Source organism: Vicia villosa, linkage group LG6 (assembly GCF_029867415.1).
Source record: "Vicia villosa cultivar HV-30 ecotype Madison, WI linkage group LG6, Vvil1.0, whole genome shotgun sequence".
Taxonomy (NCBI): domain Eukaryota; kingdom Viridiplantae; phylum Streptophyta; class Magnoliopsida; order Fabales; family Fabaceae; genus Vicia; species Vicia villosa.
The window spans coordinates 152195424-152220182 of record NC_081185.1 but is presented as its reverse complement, the minus strand read 5'-3'; the positions used below and the strand labels follow the sequence as shown (position 1 = coordinate 152220182).

The 24759-nt window shown below is 35.4% G+C and overlaps 3 protein-coding genes across 3 annotated transcripts; 1 reads left to right on the top strand and 2 right to left on the bottom strand.

Annotated features, from left to right (window-relative positions):
- Window positions 1-1886: 1886 nt before the first annotated feature.
- LOC131612801 (alkaline/neutral invertase A, mitochondrial-like) lies at window positions 1887-4628 on the bottom strand. Its single transcript, XM_058884548.1, has 5 exons — window positions 3911-4628; window positions 3462-3621; window positions 2481-3186; window positions 2335-2383; window positions 1887-2250 (listed from the first exon to the last, which is right to left on the bottom strand). The coding sequence occupies exons 1-5, from the start codon at window positions 4556-4558 to the stop codon at window positions 1924-1926; spliced, it is 1890 nt and encodes a 629-aa protein (XP_058740531.1). The 5' UTR covers window positions 4559-4628; the 3' UTR covers window positions 1887-1923.
- Window positions 4629-18095: 13467 nt separating this feature from the next.
- LOC131610533 (psbP domain-containing protein 1, chloroplastic-like) lies at window positions 18096-19289 on the top strand. Its single transcript, XM_058882499.1, has 3 exons — window positions 18096-18267; window positions 18336-18773; window positions 18874-19289. The coding sequence occupies exons 1-3, from the start codon at window positions 18184-18186 to the stop codon at window positions 19093-19095; spliced, it is 744 nt and encodes a 247-aa protein (XP_058738482.1). The 5' UTR covers window positions 18096-18183; the 3' UTR covers window positions 19096-19289.
- An 865-nt stretch (window positions 19290-20154) lies between these two features.
- LOC131610532 (AP-3 complex subunit mu-like) lies at window positions 20155-24034 on the bottom strand. The gene is made up of 8 exons (XM_058882498.1): window positions 23835-24034; window positions 23637-23736; window positions 23435-23545; window positions 23264-23353; window positions 22060-22307; window positions 21182-21391; window positions 20810-21017; window positions 20155-20676 (listed from the first exon to the last, which is right to left on the bottom strand). The coding sequence occupies exons 1-8, from the start codon at window positions 23867-23869 to the stop codon at window positions 20431-20433; spliced, it is 1248 nt and encodes a 415-aa protein (XP_058738481.1). The 5' UTR covers window positions 23870-24034; the 3' UTR covers window positions 20155-20430.
- Window positions 24035-24759: the final 725 nt, after the last annotated feature.

Here is a 24759-nt window from a genome sequence, read left to right as displayed (position 1 = left end):
AATTTGAAAAACAATGGATCGTTTAATTTGTTTTTCAAGAATAATTTAATTTAATTGATTATTATCTCAAAAATCTATTTGAATAGTTGTATATGGTTAATGAGGGGCAGGGAAAAACAAGCAATCCCATATTTTTTAATAAACTCTTACATATACCACAACTGTTAGAACTTATAACACTGGTAAAATATTTTTTTATGTGCTTTAATTTTGTTTGTAACTAGGTATCGAACCCATGACACTATATTTATGACAACGGTTATTTACGTCAACCGTTGTGATAGATAGTGTGCTACATAGTTTATCATAAGGGTCGCACGCTCGTGGTTGAAACAACAAACTTACAACCACATGCTACTTCACAACAGTATGTCACGCGTAATGGTATTCATTTTCCAACCGTTGTGAAATGGATTTTCCGTAGTAATGATTAGACCTTACATTTGATTATACAATCCTTAAGGTTTTCAAGTTATAAATTTTGTATGCCTTAGATATTTCAAAGTATCCTAAAGGGATACACCTTTGTGTTTTGTTATGAATATCTTCAAATAAATACTGGTGTTTGGAATGTGACATGTACATATAAACTGATGAAAATAAGAAATATTAGACATTCTTCCTTTTAACAACTCATAGAAAGTATTGTTTAAGATAGAAAAGATATAGATCTTATTCTAAATATAACATGTTTTATTCGCTGCTTCTGCCTAAAAATTATTTTTCATCCTTTGATACGTTAAACATCTAAAAGATATATATTTTTGTTTACTACATTTCCATTTTGTTGTAGAGTTATGTGACAGAAAAGACTATAGAGTATACCATTAATTTCACAAATTTTTTCAAATGGTTCATTTTCAAATTCTCCACCGTAATCACTTTTATTTTTCAAAATCTTTGTTTATCTTCCATTTTGAATTTGATTGCAAACGCATCCTTACTTCTCATGAATTTCACCCAAATCCTTCTGCTAAAAACGTTACTATAACTAATCTATATTTCTTACCAATGACTATTGTAGTACCAGGGTCAATCCTGGACCCAAGAAAGCAGGTCCACAAGTCAGAGTCTAAAAAAAATGGAGGCCTCATATTTGGGGGTATAGTTAAGAAGTTATTACCTAAGATAATAAATTATATATTATTTAGCAGAAATGATAACAAGTTGGGTTATGGTTTCGAGAGTCTCATTGGAACCTTTATAATTGTATTTTAATTTATTTTAACGATTATTTATATATTTTAATTAAATATTTATAAGGTTATCATACAATTAACTTATTTATTATCAAATATTTATGATGAAATCAAATTTATTATCATTTATTCTTTGATTTATTATTTTTCTGATTATAGAAATAAATTTATCCGCGTTGAAATTTTTTTATTGTTAGAAACACTTTATATTTTTGATCCGGTCTCTAAGATTCTTTTTCATTTTGGAAGCGAATGAAAAATCAATTTTTTGTTAAGAGTCTATTTTTTTGTTTGTCTAATATCTCTAAAAAATCGGGACCGGTCTTATGCAGTATAACAAATTCAAACAAGTCAATGCGAAGAAATTCTAGGATTCTATTCTAGTGGATGAAACAATATTTTGATTTAAAAGAAATTTTTTCCATCTTCCAATTTTGACAAGTTTCCCAAAGATATTTTAATTGGTATTTTAAATCAAGTAGGCCTCTTACAATTTTTAACTTATTATGTTTAGAGATTAACCTCCAACTATCACTTATTGTCTGTCCATCACTAAATAAAAACAATGCTCCAAAGGAACAATTGTATAATGTGAAAAATCAATATGTATTTACATTTATAGGTAAATTTACATATACAATGACACTATGAATCCTATCAAACTCAATATATACAATGACTTACATCCACACACTAAACTAATTAGAATGTACAAGAAAGAGTCTCACACTAAAATGTGTGACTTTGCAACATCACGAGAGCATTTTGTCCTACCACTCTTATTAAGTACACAAACACATGTTTCAAGAATATCAAGATCTTCATCCCAACATAACAATGATGCTACTTCAGGATGCTTCAAAAGCATCTTAGATGCAAGAAACCCGGCTAATGTCCATGTTTGATAAAGTCTAGCTTGTTTTCCAATAAATCTTCCCGTTTTCGTGTCATAGTATTCCGGCCAAGAATCAAACGGAAGCCTTTTCTCCGCCAATCCAACCGCCTTCTCCGCTAGATCAGTTCTTCCCATTTTGATGCATGCTAACGTAAACTAAATCAATCAAAATCATCACATCATTAAAAATATAATGTATTGATTATACTGACATTGCATATCAATTAAATTAACAATTACCTGCCACATCAGGGTAGGCCAAGACCCGCCATTGTGATATGACCAAGGACTGTAAAAGTTATAAACGATATTCGTTAAATTTTTATATATATGGTCTAACTTATCGTTACAAAACAGAAGTAACAAAAGGAGGAATTCATGCATACGTATTCTTAGGGTCGCTGCCGGTGATCAAGCGCCATTCTTCATGTTCCAAGGCAGGATAACATATCTTAAGAGGCATTTCACCAACAAGATCATCCCATTTTGATTCAACAAGATTCAAAATAGATTTGTTCTGTTTTGGTGTACCTAAAGACGAAACGATAGCCCAAAGATTTCCAAGCATGAAAAACCTAAAATCCATGTGAGCAGGTTGTAGATTTCCTATCAAATAACCACCTTCCTCAGGAACCCAATCCATTAACCACATTGGAATTTGGTCTGGATAAATGTTGAACTTGTTAGTTGCATCCAAAGAGTACTCTTCTGTTTTATACCTATATATTTCATTCACCTTTCTCATATCCAACCAGTAATATTCTCTAATGTGAAAAGACAATGCGCTTAGTCTATTGTTGATTTCGCCGATCAGATTACTATGTTCATCGTTTATGATAACCATTTCGCGAGCCGAGCGAAGAGCCGAGTAAAATAATGCTTGGATCTCAAGAGGGTGGCCATGAATGCCCATCCTTCTATCTATCATGCAAGATCCATCAGTTACTAACAGAGAAGGAAACATGTCAAATCCATCTGATAAACACAAGTTAAGGATCATTTGTAAGCCTGTTTGAACTTCTAACTTTTCTTGCAAGGTGTAATCACCAGTGAGTTTTCCATAAGCCCTAAGTAGAATGATCCACCACAATCCTATCAAGGAATCAAACATAGAAACAACATATTATTCAAATGACCCTTTTGTCACATATACATTACTCCCTGTATTCTATATAACCTACGAAGCACAGAGACAGACAGAGACAGACAAGGACACCTGACACAACATCAACATGTCACACCGGTAATAATTTTAAAAATGGAATAAATAGAACGTGACACGCCTTTTATCAGAGATGTTGGTGCTACAAAGATGATAACTCTAGCATTTACAACAATAAATTTGTCCCAAAAAGATTGTCCCTGACCTGAATCGACCGGAGCAACGCGACCAATGGCTGATTCTCCAAAATCGGGATCTAAAACTTCTCCTGTCTTTTCGTCATCGAATTCCATAGTTTTGACTTTAAAACTTGCAGGCATCAAACCCTGTCCTGGGCTATAGCAATCCACTGTTTTCTCCCAACTCTATTGCATTAGAATAGAGGAGGAAATTCAAGCAAAATATTCAACATCAATAAAAACACATGTTATGTTACATTATTTTCTGGCCTGACCAAAATTGCTTGGGAATCGAAGTTAAGGGTGGTTTATATACAATACTCATACACCTGAACCCAATGAGACGCGTTCTCTAAAGGAAAAAGCCGTGAGGGTTCTCACACGCAAAACGGACAATACCTCGTAGGCACAATGGCGCGATTTGAGGTTAACCAAAGAAGATTCTAAAGATATACATTATTATTATTATTATTACCTGAAGTTGCAAGGTGTGAAGGAGAAAGTTCTTGACAATCTCTTTTTCTCCTTTGAGCAAGAAAGCAAGAGCAGAAGGAACAAAATCTCTGATAAAAACCTGATCATAATTCAAAGGCGAGTCTTTATCCGCTTCATTATTAGCGGCAACGGTTCCAACAGGTGTATCACAATATGTAACAAGTGCTTTTTGCAACAATTTCCATGCCTCTTTCTCCACATCCGTTTCTTCCTCATCACAAATCTTCAAACCATCACAATTCTTCTTCTCCTTCAATTCTTCTTCATCTCCTTTACCCTTGGCCTCGACTGAGTTCGAGAATTCACGTGCCTTGAAGGACACTCCATCAATGCAAGAAACTCTTTCTGTCTTGGTTGCTCTTATTCTGATACATGTTCTTGAATGACATAAATTCCAAGAGGGTAACCGTAAAACTTGTTGAAAACCGTTCATTAGGCGTCCAAATTCAAATATGCAAGAAGGGTAGTGCGTGGTTTTGTGATTGAGATTGAGAACAAGAGGTTTATTAGACATTGCAAGAGAATGGTGGTGACATCTTGAGAGAAATGATGATTTCTTTCTACCAATTACGAGAAATCTAGAGGAAGGTTTCATGGTACAGTTACAAATAAGGTTGATAGCGGTCATCACAATATTATTATCCAAGAAAGAATGTGAGTGAGTGGTGGTTGATATCAACCAACGATGTTCAAGAAGAAATGGTGTTTCAAATTTTGGAATGAAAATAGAATGGTCAATAGTTATGTGGGTATTTCTCAATGCATAAGTATAGGAAGAGAAAACATTCTATTTCTCACCGCATAATCCCCTATGTTAAATTTTATTTATTTTTTTTTTTTATTATGTATGGTATGTCTAGAGTGAGGGTTCAATAAAGTCGTCGGTAATGCTAAAATTGTACCATTGGATATAATTTGTTATGCTTTAGAATCGTATAACGATGGGAAAGATTGAATTCACAATGAGTTATGGTAATTCAAGGCTTTTAATGCGGTGGAGTGAGGGATGACACATAAGATTAGTATCTCAACAGTTAAGTTAGTAAAAATGTAAAAGTGAAATTTTGAATGGGAATGATTCATAGTTGGATAGTGGCGCACATTTCTCTTTAAATAGAAAAAATAGTTGATATCTGGATGTGTGTGGCATGCATTCAAATATTGAATTGATTTTGGGAGATTGGCACCGTAACTTCGTGATAGATATTACGCGACGCGGATGGACAGTGGGGTTGCATACCCCTTATGCGATAACCACATATATCATTATCGATCTTTGCTTATTGGGCCTTGCGGTCAGTCAAAATTGATATATATGGAGGCTTTTTTAGTCATTTGAGTTTGTTTCAGACCTAAAATTAGCAGTTTAATATTTTCTACAATTTTTTGTTTTATTTCTATTTTGGATTAAAAGTACATCACGATTTTTTTTTAGGGATTAAAAGTGGATTAGAGTTTCTTTGCTTATGTACTTTAACACTTTTTATGTGAGTCAAAGATCATCTTTTGATACAATAAAATTCAGTATTTTCTTTATCTGGTGGATTTCAGAGTTTATTTGACAGGTTTTGCACATGGAGTCTGTTTTCTCCTGTTTCTTTTTGTAGTTTGAGCAGCCATGAGAGATCAACCATTGACCAGAGCAAACCTTGAGAAAATTACCGCGACTTTTACCATAACTCTAACTGATTTGACTTAATAGATGGGGAATTTAGTAATCCAGGCGAACAATGCCAACAATAATGAGAAGTGGCGAAAAGACATGGGAGGAGAACATGTTAAGATTTAGTAGGGTGGAAACAATCATCATATTATTATGGCTCAAAATTTGAGTTATAAAGAAGAAGAATCTTACGAGGAAGAGGTAGTTGATCATGGGAATCGACATAACCATGATTATTGAGAGAAGATTGATATTCCATTATTCTATGGAACGATAGGAGTGGATGAGTTTCTGGATTGACATATCGACGATGCCATGTTCTTCAATGTTATGAGCGTTCCTGAGAACTAGCAAGTTAAGATGGTGGCGATTAGGCTGAAGAGTATTGTTGTTGTCTGGGTTGATAAACTTTTTGATCAAAGGCACAGGCAAAGGGAGGGGCCAATCAGAACTTGGCGAAGAATGAAATAATTAATGTTGTAGCGGTTTTTACCGGAGGACTATGAACAAACTCTTTATAAGATGTATATTGAGTGTGTTCAGTGCAAGAGAATTGTGAGGTAGGGTAAAGCACCTATTCAGAGGTAGAATAATCTATATGTTAAACCCATTGGTGACACGTGTTATCATTGTAGATCAAACGTTTGTTCAACAAGGAGAGTCGTTGGTGTTTCGAAAGAAATGAAAGAGGAAGAGGAAATAGAAGGACATGCAGTTGAGAACGATGAATAAGAAGGAGTTGAGTTTACAGAGGAAGAATCTAATGAGAAGGTAAATTTGTGCTTTAGAGAATTTTACTAACATCCAAAGATCAGGGGTAGCGTAAGAATTTGTTTAAAACACGTTGTTTTATCAAAAACATGATGTGTAATTTGATTATGGAAAGTGGCAACGTGGAGAATCCGGTGTCGCGAAAATTGGTAGATTATTTGAAGTTGTCCATAGAACCCTATGAGAATCCATACACCCTGGGTTGTGTAAGCAAGGGATCCTAAGTTCGAGTAACACTAACCTGCAGAGTTCCCATCACCATCAAAAAATATTACAGAGAAAAGGTACTTTGTGATGTTCTTGATATCGATGTTTGTCATATTTTACTTGGTAGACCTTGACAATTTGATAATGATATCACTTATCAAGGACGAGATAATGCGATGATATTTACATGGGGTACACATAAAATTGATATGGCTCCTGTTTTGCACTTTGATAAGAATCTAGAAGGAAAGAAGTATAGTTTTTTAGTGATGACACAAAGTGAAAAGGAGCTTGATGAGGCTATTAAATAAACTGAATTTTTCTATTAATTGGTGAGTAAAGGATTGATGGGTGTTTTAAAGAAGGGAACAAAAATTCCAGAAGAAGTGATAGGGATCCTAGAGAATTCCAAGGAATTTACTGCATATGAGCTACCAAACGATTTGCCTCATATGCGAGTTAAACGCTAGAAAGTTAAATCTTTTAATATGGGAGACGATGTGATGGTGTTTGTGCGTGAGGAGAGGTTTCCAATTGATACTTACAATAAGATGAAGTCACACAGGTATGGCCCGTTCACAATGATCTGAAATATCAATGATAATGATTATGTGGTAGCTCTCTCGGATTTTATGAATATATCAATGATAATGACTGGTCTAGAAAGCTTTTTAAGTCATTCGAGTTTGTTTTAGGCCAAAAAACATCATTTTAATATTTCCCGCAATTTTCTATTTTCTTCATAGTTTTGGATTAAAAGTCCATTAGAGTTTCTTTTTTTATATTTTATTTATGTTTTGGATTAAAAGCCCATTATTGTTTCTTTGCTTATGTATTTAAACACTTTTGGCGTAAGTCAAAGATCATCTTTTGATATTATAAAATTCAATATTTTCTTTATCAGATGGATTCCAGAGTTCATCCGACAGGTTTTGCGCTACAACCTTGTGTTCTCATTCTAGGTTTTGCGCTACAACCTTGTGTTCTCATTCTAGGTTTTGCGCTATGTAACACCCTTCTAAACCCCGCGGAAATTAATAAAATAATTCAGAGTAAAACATGAAAACAAGGGTGCCACAATTCCAATTAAAACAAATTCATCATATTTTCATTGTCATGCTTTCACTAAGGAACAATTCACCATAATACATAAAATCTCATGTTTACACAGCGGAAAATTCATCATACGGATAAGCATAACATCATCTATGCAATATCCCACATAATCTAATACAATAACAACAACACGATAGAGTATCATCATAAACTCTAATCTAACGTTCCCCCAGTGTTACAATATCAGAGCATGACACCTGACGCTACACTAAACAAACTGACTCATGAGCTAATCCTCACCGAGCCAAAAGCCGCTACTCGTCAATCTGAAATCATCAAAGTAAGGGTGAGTCTCATCACAGTTAACAAATGTTATAGCATCTTAAATAACAACACATCATAGTTATATTATTCACCCAATTCATCATATTCAGATTATCAGGAACATCCATCATTCACACAAACGTCAACAAAACACATCTTTCGAACAGATAAGCATACTCAATATTATTTAAACAAAAACACACAACCAACACGCCATCAATATTTATAACACTGGAATACTTCCAATCATGTTATAAACGTATGCATATGTATGAACTGACACTATGCATGTGGTACCAAAATTCGTGAATCATATTCACAGGACTTCTCTCTTTGATACTGCCCTCTAGTCGCTCACACCCCACATGGGCACACGACTACTGCTTCATCGCTCACACCCCACATGGGCACACGATGACTTCCCGCTAATCTCCGCACAATGGGAATTAGCCTTCCAATGCAAATGATTTATGAATAATGCACACATGACACATACTTACATCTTCATACATCATCATCATTCCGATGCTTAACATCGCTTAACACCTCTTACCAATAAGGTCACAACAAGTATGTACATGTTTAAGCATCATTCAATCATTCACATACATACACCACATCATCACAATAACATACACATCATAGTAATGTTAATTGCCACCGTAACCAACATATTAATATTAACAGCATATTAATATTCACAATCATCAATCATCACCATCATCATACATCGTTACATCTATCATCATTACACACCATGTAATAATTTGATAAATCAACTCAACAACATAATCACAAAACATGTATTCATTTACGACATGTTATAAACCAACATCACCCAATGAATATCATAATCTCATCACCAATACAAAACATGTATCAATAATCATATATAAATAAGCACATATTTGCTACAATCATCATCATCATCAAGAATAGCAACATATATTTATTATCATTCTAAAATCAATCAAATCATCATCACTTAGATCGTTAAATAAGGTTCAGTTAGCCCAAAACGGCGCATCAAATGAACCAACGGTTAGAAAGTTATGCCTCTTTAAACTTTCATAAAATATCACAAAACATCACAGCACGCGGCGCCATCACACATTCGCGGCGCGGAACGAATCGGAACAACGCCTTCGCGGCGCGGTCACCTGTTCGCGGCGCGTACTGAACTCTACCTTCAGGTTCGCGGCGCCTCCTCTATGTACGCGGCGCGAACCGCGATTCTAAAAACCCCAATCTGCAGAAAAACAGCATTCCATATATCCCCAAACACCCCAACACATACCGGTGCGAACATGGAGAATTAGAATGCACAAACAACACAAAAACCACTTCGTAATACATCAATTACACATCAATTGAGATCACAACACCATAGATATCATGGATTCAAACATAGGGATCAAACATCATACAATCCTATCCCAATCCCTAAATCTATCATACGACCCAATTGACTCAACAACATCCCTAATCAACATCATTATCCAAGAACACAATAATAGATGATAACCGGAGAGTCCCCCCTTACCTTAGCCAAGAGTGCTCAATCTTTGGTCTCTCCATCTTCAGCTCTCCTTCGGTTCTTCGTGTTCCCCAGAACCTCTGTTCTTTCACGTTCTTTCTTCTTTCTTTTCCCCAAATTCCAAAATGTTTTATGAAAATAACATTTTAATTAGTAAAGGGCTTTACCAACATAGCACCCCCCTCTTTACTAACACCACACTTGGCCCAATAGCCCATCTCATAATTCTTTCCAAATAATTCCACCAAAATACCGAATAATTCCAAATAGTAATTTAATTTCCAATTAATTTAAATTTAGAAAATATGGGGTGTTACAACTCTCCCCCACTAAAAGAGTTTTCGTCCTCGAAAACATACCTCAAGTAACCAGCTCGTATAAGAGTCCTTCACCTGACTCTCCAGCTCCCAATTAACAGTACCATCAGTCCATCCTCAAAATCCATCTGACATAACCAACAGGAAGCATGTTTCACACATTCAAATCCCAGTTCTTATGTCACCTTTGACTATCCAAAGTATACCACCCGCTATATCTCCAAAAAGATTAGCACAACAGAACATAGGTACAACCTATACAATACGCTCAACAAACGAGTAATACAATTACACAATTTATAGTATGATCACACTGATCAACACTGCAGTAATGCATTCCATCTACCAAACATACCAACCTTAGACACACCTTTCCATCTAAGTGATAATGTAATACTTACATTTTTCATCAACCACTTCCTTCAAGAACTCAATACTCGTATTCTTATACCATTGAATTCCAATTATCTGACTCCTCTTAAGTCACACCAGTAATTATCCAACACGTTACATTCCGCTTTTTCCGCACTACTCTGACTACTCATCACAATCATCTATACCAAATAGATTTCTGAGTTTCACCCGATTCCGATTCTCTTTACTCATTCGTTTCAAGAGCCATTCTTCATCATTCATGGTACCAATTTACCACTCAATAATACTTACTCGCACTTAAAACCAAATTCCTGATTTACTTCATCTATTAAACATTCCAACCATCGGAATGAGTGCACACACAAGTAATTATAATCACGCTCGTCATCCTCGATGCACCATTTCTTACAAAACAACTCGATTTGAGTTTCGCTCTTTTCTAAGAATTAAATCAATTTCTCCCTTCATAGAGTATAATTCCTCATTATATCTGGAATCTACAATAACCCCTTGACAACAACACAAAAATATCACAACGTCACATAGCATCAACTCTTCGTTTTAATCCCGCCGAATACGTACTCGTTAAGTACGCACAACCATAATAACATATTCATCATCTCGGCAGTTATTCAAAGGAGTTATAATTCTCCGACACGACATCCTTACATCCACTGAATTCTAAATCCAACATATAGCTCAATACATATTCTCTATGTAGGCTTCCGACATATTAATTCCTTACTTTCCGCGAGTAGTACTCATAACACTACTCCTCATCACAATTTTGCTGCGCGACTCCGATTACCCATCTTAAGTCATCATCCACCATGTCGCACTCTTTCATATTCACTTCTTCATAAGTTCACACAACATAGTGAGTGATTATTCTCACGGCTCGGTATCCATCACATCTTAAACCATTAAGGTAACAAAACAAGCTTATCTCTTCTATATGATTTCATCTACTACCAACAAGAGATTTAGGGTGATCAAGTCCTAAATTTGTCAATATTAGTTGAAAATCATATTTAAGCATAAACCGTCGTTACTACATAATAGTGTTCCTTTCCGAGTTTGCACCCAAACTCATTAACATCGTCATAGTCCAATAATTCACTACGGTGTCCTGCTAGAATATCCTTCTGAAGCTCAAAACATCAGTTACACAAATCCAATCACTCAACCTCATCACATCGTTTTCGTCGATTCTGAATTCACCGCCTTTACTTTGGTAATTCAAAGTCAACCTATCGATCAACTCAACATCAGCTTTCTGACCTTCTCTAATCTCGTCACGAATACCACTAGTAATCTTCTAGCATACCCAATCAAACACTACTAGGAGTGCCTTCACATACTAACTCAAGTCTCTAAATTGTCCAATTAAATCCAACTCATTCGTCATTAGCACCGACATTTTAAGGACTTCTTACGCAACACAATAGCACAACATTCATAACTCGTGGTTTTAATCCAAATTCTATTACATCCTTCACGTCCAATTATCATCCCACTCGGAATCTCAACAAAGTCTTCCTCACGTCAACAAATGTTAGAAATTCCCTACAATTCTTCTTTTATACTTATCGTTATTTTGCCATCACAAATACGATTCCAAGGGTTCTAAAGTTTATCCCATCTTTACCACTAATTTACTCATTCACTAAAATCCATCGGTATTCAAATCGTCTTTGTGACCGAACATCTCCTCGACTTATTCATCAGCAACATGTCTTACTCAACTCCGTTCGAATGATCACGGTAGTAGGCATTCCTATTCAACAAATTCCACGCTTCCTTAACTGAATTCAGAATATCTTCTCATAGGATCACCTCTACTGTATTTATAACTCTCCCATAATGTAGAATATAATCTCTCCTCTTCATAGGTTCAAACGGCACGTTAATCCGACACTCGGAACTCAAGATATGAATTTTCCAATCGTTGTCCGAAAATCCAACACTGACATCATGCCCCGACACTCTCTATACGGTATTCTCAAATCTCTTCAATTGGCATATTCAATTCTTAAAATTACTCCTCAACAAACCTTCTAATTATTCCTTCGATCCATTCAACACTGACACTGACATTCCGTGCAGTACCAATAAACAAGTCTAGTTACAAGAACAAGAGTAACCGTAACTCCACCTCTTTCCAACGTCATCCTGTCACAATTAAATATGTTACAGCTGCTGCAACTATTTTTATAACAAAGTTCATCTCGTTAGCTTTCCGACGCTTCAAACGGAACTCAAATCGGATGTCCAGAACTCCAGTTATGAATTTTCGAAGTTCTGCAGCTATTCAGCGATTTTCCTGCGTTTTGCTTACGAAAATCTCTCTCCAAAACTCATTCTCTTCAACTCTATCACATTCCAAACAGCCCCTTATCGTATCTCTTCACTTCCAAACATTATTATAACTTGGGCAACACTTCCCATCGCCGAAGCGCAATTTCTAGAACATTACGACATCAATCCTCTTCGCAAACTTGCAGCTGAACCTCTTCTGAGTCGTAAGGCTACTCCACTGACAACTTCGCAGCGCACCAGCAGAGCTGACACATTGCAACTTTCCAATTTCCTTCTCTTACAATAACTGTCAATTACCTCTAATCATCTTCCTTCAAGATGTTCCAACTCAATTCCCAGTGAAGTCTTAATTCCAAGTCACCTTCAACTCGGGAAACAACAGACTCCGACAACGCTCGCACTGTTTCCAACAACAGCTTACTGAATCAATCTTCTTCAACTGAAACATAACCGAGAAGCGAAGCTTCTCCCCCACTTGTTTCGATCCAACACCTGCAGCAAACAACCAAGTACCGACAGTGATTCACTCACATGTCGCATACCAAGGATTAAAAAATGCCGACAGTATTCAACCGTCGTGCAACTCAACTGACTCAACAATTGGCCGGACGGACCGACCTGCTCTGATACCACTATTGTAACACCCTTCTAAACCCCGCGGAAATTAATAAAATAATTCAGAGTAAAACATGAAAACAAGGGTGCCACAATTCCAATTAAAACAAATTCATCATATTTTCATTGTCATGCTTTCACTAAGGAACAATTCACCATAATACATAAAATCTCATGTTTACACAGCGGAAAATTCATCATACGGATAAGCATAACATCATCTATGCAATATCCCACATAATCTAATACAATAACAACAACACGATAGAGTATCATCATAAACTCTAATCTAACGTTCCCCCAGTGTTACAATATCAGAGCATGACACCTGACGCTACACTAAACAAACTGACTCATGAGCTAATCCTCACCGAGCCAAAAGCCGCTACTCGTCAATCTGAAATCATCAAAGTAAGGGTGAGTCTCATCACAGTTAACAAATGTTATAGCATCTTAAATAACAACACATCATAGTTATATTATTCACCCAATTCATCATATTCAGATTATCAGGAACATCCATCATTCACACAAACGTCAACAAAACACATCTTTCGAACAGATAAGCATCAAAAAATATTACAGAGAAAAGGTACTTTGTGATGTTCTTGATATCGATGTTTGTCATATTTTACTTGGTAGACCTTGACAATTTGATAATGATATCACTTATCAAGGACGAGATAATGCGATGATATTTACATGGGGTACACATAAAATTGATATGGCTCCTGTTTTGCACTTTGATAAGAATCTAGAAGGAAAGAAGTATAGTTTTTTAGTGATGACACAAAGTGAAAAGGAGCTTGATGAGGCTATTAAATAAACTGAATTTTTCTATTAATTGGTGAGTAAAGGATTGATGGGTGTTTTAAAGAAGGGAACAAAAATTCCAGAAGAAGTGATAGGGATCCTAGAGAATTCCAAGGAATTTACTGCATATGAGCTACCAAACGATTTGCCTCATATGCGAGTTAAACGCTAGAAAGTTAAATCTTTTAATATGGGAGACGATGTGATGGTGTTTGTGCGTGAGGAGAGGTTTCCAATTGATACTTACAATAAGATGAAGTCACACAGGTATGGCCCGTTCACAATGATCTGAAATATCAATGATAATGATTATGTGGTAGCTCTCTCGGATTTTATGAATATATCAATGATAATGACTGGTCTAGAAAGCTTTTTAAGTCATTCGAGTTTGTTTTAGGCCAAAAAACATCATTTTAATATTTCCCGCAATTTTCTATTTTCTTCATAGTTTTGGATTAAAAGTCCATTAGAGTTTCTTTTTTTATATTTTATTTATGTTTTGGATTAAAAGCCCATTATTGTTTCTTTGCTTATGTATTTAAACACTTTTGGCGTAAGTCAAAGATCATCTTTTGATATTATAAAATTCAATATTTTCTTTATCAGATGGATTCCAGAGTTCATCCGACAGGTTTTGCGCTACAACCTTGTGTTCTCATTCTAGGTTTTGCGCTACAACCTTGTGTTCTCATTCTAGGTTTTGCGCTATGTAACACCCTTCTAAACCCCGCGGAAATTAATAAAATAATTCAGAGTAAAACATGAAAACAAGGGTGCCACAATTCCAATTAAAACAAATTCATCATATTTTCATTGTCATGCTTTCACTAAGGAACAATTCACCATAATACATAAAATCTCATGTTTACACAGCGGAAAATTCATCATACGGATAAGCATAACATCATCTATGCAATATCCCACATAATCTAATACAATAACAACAACACGATAGAGTATCATCATAAACTCTAATCTAACGTTCCCCCAGTGTTACAATATCAGAGCATGACACCTGACGCTACACTAAACAAACTGACTCATGAGCTAATCCTCACCGAGCCAAAAGCCGCTACTCGTCAATCTGAAATCATCAAAGTAAGGGTGAGTCTCATCACAGTTAACAAATGTTATAGCATCTTAAATAACAACACATCATAGTTATATTATTCACCCAATTCATCATATTCAGATTATCAGGAACATCCATCATTCACACAAACGTCAACAAAACACATCTTTCGAACAGATAAGCATACTCAATATTATTTAAACAAAAACACACAACCAACACGCCATCAATATTTATAACACTGGAATACTTCCAATCATGTTATAAACGTATGCATATGTATGAACTGACACTATGCATGTGGTACCAAAATTCGTGAATCATATTCACAGGACTTCTCTCTTTGATACTGCCCTCTAGTCGCTCACACCCCACATGGGCACACGACTACTGCTTCATCGCTCACACCCCACATGGGCACACGATGACTTCCCGCTAATCTCCGCACAATGGGAATTAGCCTTCCAATGCAAATGATTTATGAATAATGCACACATGACACATACTTACATCTTCATACATCATCATCATTCCGATGCTTAACATCGCTTAACACCTCTTACCAATAAGGTCACAACAAGTATGTACATGTTTAAGCATCATTCAATCATTCACATACATACACCACATCATCACAATAACATACACATCATAGTAATGTTAATTGCCACCGTAACCAACATATTAATATTAACAGCATATTAATATTCACAATCATCAATCATCACCATCATCATACATCGTTACATCTATCATCATTACACACCATGTAATAATTTGATAAATCAACTCAACAACATAATCACAAAACATGTATTCATTTACGACATGTTATAAACCAACATCACCCAATGAATATCATAATCTCATCACCAATACAAAACATGTATCAATAATCATATATAAATAAGCACATATTTGCTACAATCATCATCATCATCAAGAATAGCAACATATATTTATTATCATTCTAAAATCAATCAAATCATCATCACTTAGATCGTTAAATAAGGTTCAGTTAGCCCAAAACGGCGCATCAAATGAACCAACGGTTAGAAAGTTATGCCTCTTTAAACTTTCATAAAATATCACAAAACATCACAGCACGCGGCGCCATCACACATTCGCGGCGCGGAACGAATCGGAACAACGCCTTCGCGGCGCGGTCACCTGTTCGCGGCGCGTACTGAACTCTACCTTCAGGTTCGCGGCGCCTCCTCTATGTACGCGGCGCGAACCGCGATTCTAAAAACCCCAATCTGCAGAAAAACAGCATTCCATATATCCCCAAACACCCCAACACATACCGGTGCGAACATGGAGAATTAGAATGCACAAACAACACAAAAACCACTTCGTAATACATCAATTACACATCAATTGAGATCACAACACCATAGATATCATGGATTCAAACATAGGGATCAAACATCATACAATCCTATCCCAATCCCTAAATCTATCATACGACCCAATTGACTCAACAACATCCCTAATCAACATCATTATCCAAGAACACAATAATAGATGATAACCGGAGAGTCCCCCCTTACCTTAGCCAAGAGTGCTCAATCTTTGGTCTCTCCATCTTCAGCTCTCCTTCGGTTCTTCGTGTTCCCCAGAACCTCTGTTCTTTCACGTTCTTTCTTCTTTCTTTTCCCCAAATTCCAAAATGTTTTATGAAAATAACATTTTAATTAGTAAAGGGCTTTACCAACATAGCACCCCCCTCTTTACTAACACCACACTTGGCCCAATAGCCCATCTCATAATTCTTTCCAAATAATTCCACCAAAATACCGAATAATTCCAAATAGTAATTTAATTTCCAATTAATTTAAATTTAGAAAATATGGGGTGTTACACGCTACAAAGTCTAGCATACTTCCCACATACCTGTTGTATTATCGTTTTATCCACCTTCATTGTCTTCCCAATGTGGTTGCCTATGAACCCTAGGACTTGGATCATAATATTCAATAGGAAGCCCAACAATTCTGACCCATACCACCACGTGACCAATAATGTCCATTTCAGGGTGGAAGTTAGGGCACCAGTCCTTAACGGTAAGGTAATGATCATAGATGAACCATGGCCCTTCCGCTAGTGTTGCGTTCTTGTCCTCCTCGTTCGTGAATGCCACCAAGTAATAATCGTTACTAAGGTCAATTATCGTGATGACTCCTTTCCTCATCCACGTTTGTTTCTATCTAGACTTTAGGGCTTTGTAGCCATTTCTCCTTCCGAGTAACTTAACGATTACTCCTTTTCTCCATGGCCTTTGAATCCGACTCTCTTCTGTTTTTGAGAGAAAGAAACTGGGGCAGTCATATTTCCCCATCTTTCCTTCCTCTACTGTCATTCCAAGGTTATCTGTTTCCAGCAATTCTGATTCTAGAATCGCGTTTTGAGTTTCATCAGCATTTTGCCCCACCACCATTGCTTTATATGATTTTGTCTCTTTACCTCCTCCAATCTTTTCCACACGGATGTCATTGCTCACGAGATTGTCCGGTTCCTTATCTCCACTTTTGACTCTTTTCGTTCCTCTTTCCTGCAGATCGTCATCCTCCACAGGTTCCACTTGTTGTTCAATCGCAAACCCTAGGAGAGGGTTTGAAAAACTCATTGCCGCCTTTCCCAAAAAATAATTTTCTTTAATTAAGTGTTTTGTGTTATATTCCTTCCATTGTGGACTGTTCTATTTCTTTGGTGTGAAGTGTTATTTTTCCATCTCTCTTAATTAATATTGTAATAATATTAACAAAATAAAAAAATTAAAATGAATGTCTAAATAAAAAGAGATATTTGATAAAAGTAATAACAAAATATTAAAAAAGAGGTAGTTGGGAATATAATTGGAAGAGTGGGATAAATAGATATATATTTATCTCTATGGTATATAAGTATAAAAAAATTCTCAAATTTAAAATATTTAAGAAATATAGTTGACATTAAAAAAAAGAAATTTTTATGATTATTTTTCTTAAATAAAATTTGTTTAATCCTAATATAATAGAGAAGGAAATTGAGTCGATTAAAGAAGGGGTAAAAAGGTAATTTAAAAGAAACAAAAATAGATTGAGATGGAACAAATCAATCACACTGTGGCGTGCGGTTGGTTCTCCTCCTGTTGTTCTTGTTCCTTCCATTCTATCCATTTGCCTTTACTCTGCAAATCACAATGGCCAACACAATCACAACGACAAGTTTTCTCACACCGTTTCACTTTCATTCCCCTCGCTGTTCCATTCCCACACCCAATTCGGTAAACTTCAATTACAAATCTTTCTCTTCTTATATCCTTGATTTTTCTCTATGCTAATATATAATCAGGCTAAAGCTTTTACAGTTCCGAGGAGAAAAGCAATATCCTTAATCTTCTCAACTTACATTCTCTCCGACATTGGTACATCATTAGCCCAACAGCCACAACAACAACCCCGTAGGTTCCGAGAATATGTCGACACATTTGATGGCTATTCGTTTAACTACCCATCTAATTGGATTCAAGTTCGAGGTGCTGGTGCTGATATTTTCTTCAGGGATCCTTATATTCTTGATGAGAATATTTCGGTTGAAGTTTCTTCACCTTCGTCTTCGAAATTCAAGACTGTGGAAGACTTGGGTCCACCAGAAGAAGCTGGGAAGAAAGTTCTTGGTCAGTATCTTACTGAGTTTATGTCAACTAGAATTGGTGTTAAACGGGAGTCTAGTATTCTTAACACTTCTTCTAGAGTTGCTGATGATGGTAAATTGTACTATCAAGTTGAGGTCGGTTAATGTTTATGGTTAATCATGTTTGAATTTGTAGTTAATAATTCTGTTTAGTGTGTGATTAATGAGGTTGGTTAATTGTTGTTTGTTTTGGTAGGCGAATATAAAGTCGTATGCTAGTAACAATGAGCTTGCTGTTATGCCACAAGACAGGGTGGTGCGTTTGGAATGGGATAGGAGGTACTTGTCTGTTCTAGGAGTTGAGAATAATCAACTGTATGAGTTGAGGTTACAGGTACCTGAAAATGTGTTTTTGGAGGAAGAGAACGAGCTTCGTCGAGTTATGGAGTCGTTTCGAGCGAATAAGGTTCTTCGTTAGAACTAGAATGTTGAGGAATCAAAATGTTGTATGATGTTGTATGTGTTTTTTATGAGGTGGTTGAGGTAGTTACTTTTCTGTTGTTTCAATTAGTGTTGATGATGATGTTGGTAACTGAAGTCAGATTGAGTAACTCTATACAAATAGAAGAAAGTGTGGATTGAGGTGGTAATGAGAAACATTCATTCATTTTATTCTTGATCTGTTTTGTTATAGGAACTTTTAATCAGGCTAAGTCTTTGAACGCAAATCAGACCAATTGTTATTATAACAGAATATGTATGACAGAACTGTTATTGTGAGTATAGCAAAAAATTTATAGCAAATTTATTTTAATTGTGAATATAGCATAGCATAAACAACAATAAGACTACTAATACAAAAATACAGGAATTGGTTCTTTTGCATTGATGTTAATGACAAAACAAAGACAGTAGTAACAAGAAGAACAAAAGCTAATGGCCAAACTGAAACACCTCGGCCAAAAACAGATCATTCTTAAATATTATAGAAACTTAACTTGCAGAACCTTGTAATTACACTGCTTAAAATTACATAATCTTTGTTCTAATAACAGAGGAGTCGGAAAAATGGAGAAGATATTGGGTCAGCACGACAAAGATTGGGTCAACACATCGGGTAGGCATGACTAAGAAACGAGTAAATATGTTTTCTAGGGAAATTTCACATTTTTCCTTTGAGTTTCCCAGATTTGTTTCAAAGAATGCTCTGCGATTTTTAAAACAACAACCTCGCGCAACAACCAAATCATCTTCAATTTTAAAATGTAAAAGAAATTCTCAAATATTTTCCCAACATCGGGTTGCCAATGAACGGCAACCATGATTTGTTTTGGACGGGAGTGAATATTGGCTTTCAGGAGAAGAGAACCCATGTGATTCATTATTTTAAACAACAATGCTTATTTTCAGTTTTAAATCTTAGATGTTTATATTTTAAATTGAGACATGTCATTCATCTATTAAGAGAAATGAAAAACTGGACAGATATGGTACTAGAGCAGATCCTCATAGAGTAATAGATGCGATGCACAGGCAATGGTGTTAAATGTCAAAATTTTAACTGCAATCAAAGCCTAAAAATCACTATTTCTCACTAATGCCAATATTCAATGAATTCAAAATACAGAAGAATTATGGCTCTCAGGAAACCATGATAATTCAGGTAACCGGGACATGGCTCAATCACTACTAAAGTAATTTGAAACCACAATAAAACATATCAACTTACATTACAAATTGAACCAGCCATGTACATGCAAATTTCATGTTCAGAATCAAGACAACTTTCAGATAACTTAATAGTCATGCAAAACTATGACCTGACTTCAAATTCACCTGCTCGGGTAAGAGCTCGAAAGCCTTTGTAGAAACGGTAGGGTACAGTTTTCAGATCCAGTTTGTCTATTTGCAGACCAGAGAGGGCAACACCCATAATCCTAAAATCCACTTGAAATGTAGGAAAGACGTGAAGGCGTTCCATACCAGTCTCGAGCACTAGTGTTCCAGACATTGAAGGGGCTTTATCCTTTGGGATCCGACCAATGGACCAAGTGCATGTCTGATAGAACAAGATGTAAGAAAGCTTCAAATTACATTGTGAAAACAGAATACAGAATTTCATCTGACTCTTTAGACTTACTGGTTTCAACAACAGAAAAAAAATATGCAGAGATATTGCTGCTTAATAGTACCTTGTTAGAAAGAATGTTTACTGTTCCATGAGTTGAAGTCAGATCGGCAGATAAGATGCAAGGAGGAAGCTGAAACTGAACGCTAACAGAGTCAACTGTCTTTCCAGGATCGTTTCTCATGCCAACCATTACACTAAGACGACATGTCCCACCATCTGAAGTCAACTGTGGCTTTACATATATTGGGGTGCTCTTCAATTTCCTAACTCTGAAAAAAAAGTGCAATGCCCGAAATTTTAAGAAAACTGAATTTGGGAAATACCGTGAAACAGATTCAATTTTCAACGCACGAATATATGTTTTTCCAATTTGACTTCTCAAATAATGGTTTTAAATTCTAATTCAGACACCAAATATAGCAGGACATGGTACCTGTAATTCATTAGCTTAAATTGTCCATCAGGAGGCACAAATGAAAGAATTTGATTGGATTCCCAAGGCCGAAATCTAATACAGGGATGGAACCTCACATCATCAAGGAGTGAAGGATTCACAAATGAAAGAGTTAAATCAGGTAGACCTGTGATGTGGGAGTTTACTTGAACCTCGCCATTGATCTCACATTTCACCAGAACACCATCCCTGAATATACCAATTTTTTTAGCGAGCATAACAAAGAAATGGTGCATAAGATACAAACTACTAAGGAGGAGTCAAGACAATCCTTCATAAGAGTTCATCCATATAAAATTCCACAAATTCAAACTTGAAAGTTTAGTAAAATCTTGTTCAGCTTGCCAGCAAAAGGCTTGAGAGAGGGGAAACAGAGAAGAAAAGAAAACCATAAGATCGCACAGTTTCTTCATCTCTTTTCTTTGTTAAAAATAAAGTTGTGTTAACTAAAAAACACTAAGAAAAGTCAATGCCGATATTAGTTGTACCCCGTGAATGACTTAATCTGGCTACATCTTTGCCTAATAAGCTTTACTGGAATTTAGTGTGTATAAGACTTAAAAACTTCACGGGAATACATGTGTATTTACTTAGTCACTACCGTATTTCAAGGAATATGTGTTTGCAAGTTAATGAGTGACATAAGAAAAATCAGTCCAGTGAAATAAGATTTAGTGCCAGCCCAGTTTATGGATGAAGGGAATATACGCCAGTAGGTTATAAAGTAACCTATCAGAGAAAAAGTTTCCAATCTTAACAAGTCACGATAATACATCCTATCGATAATATGTCAAACTTAAAAAGTTTTCAACCTTCACAATATCAAGATAAGAAAAGGCATATTTGAGAATATAAACCTGTTTATTGTTGCATCCATTTGTTCAACAAGATCTACATAAACTTCATTATTGGCATACTTAGGATCAGCCGTTCTCCAAGGAACACAAGATGCTGTACTCCCAGGAAGTGTGTCACTCACATTGGAGCTGTTCCCAGTCACAACACTCAAAACTTTGCTAACAATATTTGGCGGAGCTATCATCTCTTGCAGGATATTAGGTTCTGTAGTTAGTGGGAACCCATTGTCTATCATTTCATCCAGCAGCTACAATAACAAAAACAAACTGATTAATTTCACATCTAAACAAAACAGAAAATCAAATGGGTTAGAAAAAGCCCGAGAACACTCTAGCAGCATATCCAGAGCAAAATTACAAGAGAAAAGAGTCAATAGTAGAAGAAAACTACGTATCGTAGATTTCCATATAGAAGGTGGGTTTCATGTCTGATAAGTATCAGTGTCACAATACCGACACACGTGGTTACCTACAATCACATCTACAACAACAACAAAGTCTTATGCCACTAAGTGGGGTCAACTACATGGATCAACTTTCTTCATAATATTCTATCCAAAACCATGCTACTACCCAAATCGTTAATCTCGAGATCTATATGAATAATTTCTCTTATAGTTTTTCAAACTCTTCCCCTCCCTCTAGTAGTTTGACTTCTCTCCATCTGATCTACTTTTCTTACCACATAATCTACAGGTCTTCTCTCCACACGCCCAAACCACCCATGTCTATTTTCCACCGTCTTTTCTACTATAAGTGCTACCTGAACACTCTCTAATATTGTCATTTCTAATCTTATCCTATTTAACCTTACCACACATCCAACACAACATCCACATCTATGCTACACTAACTTTATTCTTGTCTTGATTCTTAACCGTCCAACATTTTTGTTCCATACAACACTGCAGGTCTTATTTCTGTTTGATAAAATTTTCCCTTCAACTTTAGCGGTACCTTTGAGTCACATAAAACCCCTAAAGTCCTCCTCCATTTCAGACACCCAGCTTGAATACGATAGTTTACAACCTCTTCTATTTCTACATCGTCTTATATTACAATCACATCTATTTTTTTAAATTACTATCATTATCATGTCTGGTGTTTGTGTTTGTCTCAGTGATTTATCAGAATAAATAGCACCGAATAACATATGATTTCATGATCCATTGAAGTTTTTATAACATAGAAAAGAAAGTAGTACCTCATAGACAATAACAAAGTTATCTTTAATCGAATCTTCATTCAATCCCCCAAGATAATCATTGATCACATCAGCAACCCTACAAAGGAACTAAAAATCAGAAGGTTAAAAAAAAACACAACATCATTCATTCCCTACAAATCTCAAATCACACATAAAACACGAAATCACCTCAATAGCCATTAAAGGCGGCATTTCAACTTGAGTACAAGCCAAAAAAGTGATCCCTTCACGAAAAACTTGAAAAAGATAATGCGTAGGAGAAGCAACCACAGGTTGTTGCTGTAAACACATGAGATAACAATCAAACCATTGCAATGACGACAGAACAAGAGATAAAAATATAGAAGATTGAAGAGATTATTGCTATTACTTTGAAGGAATCGGGTTGAGAAATGGCGTGATCCCAGAACCAGTTACAAATGGAGCGATCAACACGGTGACCGGTGAGTTGTTTCTCGAGAATTACCTCTCTGAAGAATCAAGATCGAGAAGCTTTGATTAAATTGAAAAGAGATATTGGGAATTGAATCGCGGAAACGAAGATATGAAAAAGAAGGGTTTACTTTACCCGGAATCGGAGAGAAGGAAAATGCACTGCAACATTTCTGGAAATTGAGGGAGTTAAGTTTTCACTCGATTGGAGTTATTTGAATTTCTATCACTTCATTTCAATTTCTTTCGGACACCATTGCGAATCAACACACAGAGTAAAAACTATAACTGAAACTATTTTTTTTTCACGCTGGTAGCTTGCTGATGAGATAGAAAATGAGCGCAAAGTAAAAACGACGGATTATTGTGTCGTTAAATATCACAACTTAAAAAAGATAATAAAATTGTCAAGACTTCTTTTTATAAATTTTTTATTAATGTAAAGTTTATCATTTTTATTTTTCATGTCAATTTAATTATTTTTTCATGTCTTTTCTATATTGAATGATATTTTTGGGTTAGGACAGGTGATTTTGATATTTAATAATTCTGAATTCAACTAATTTTAGAAATTTTTTTATTTTAATCCTTATGAGTTTTTATGCAAATATTTTTGTTTTCTGAGTTGTATCTTCAAAAGTATTTTCTTTTACTTAATGTTGATTTATTCTATAAATGTATCTATATAATATTCTCTTATCTGAATTATTTTAAATGTTTTTCCTACGTTTACGAATTTAAACTATTTTCATATAGTTCTGAAAAATTTTAAATTTGAAGAAAAAAACTTCTTAACATGTATCTCCAAAAGCGGGGAACATAAATGAAATTTTACTGGGTGTTTAAGAATATAAAGTGTAAATTGAAATATTGTTATATTTTAAATCAATGTCCTCCATTTCTTCTTATGTTATTGGAATTTAATTTAATTTAAAATATTAAACCTTCTAATTTTAGGCTACATGACAATTTTGTAAATTTATAGTTTATAATTTATAAGTTGTTCATATGTTAATAAAAAAATTATTTCATAATTATCTTTTTATCACGAGTTAAAAAAT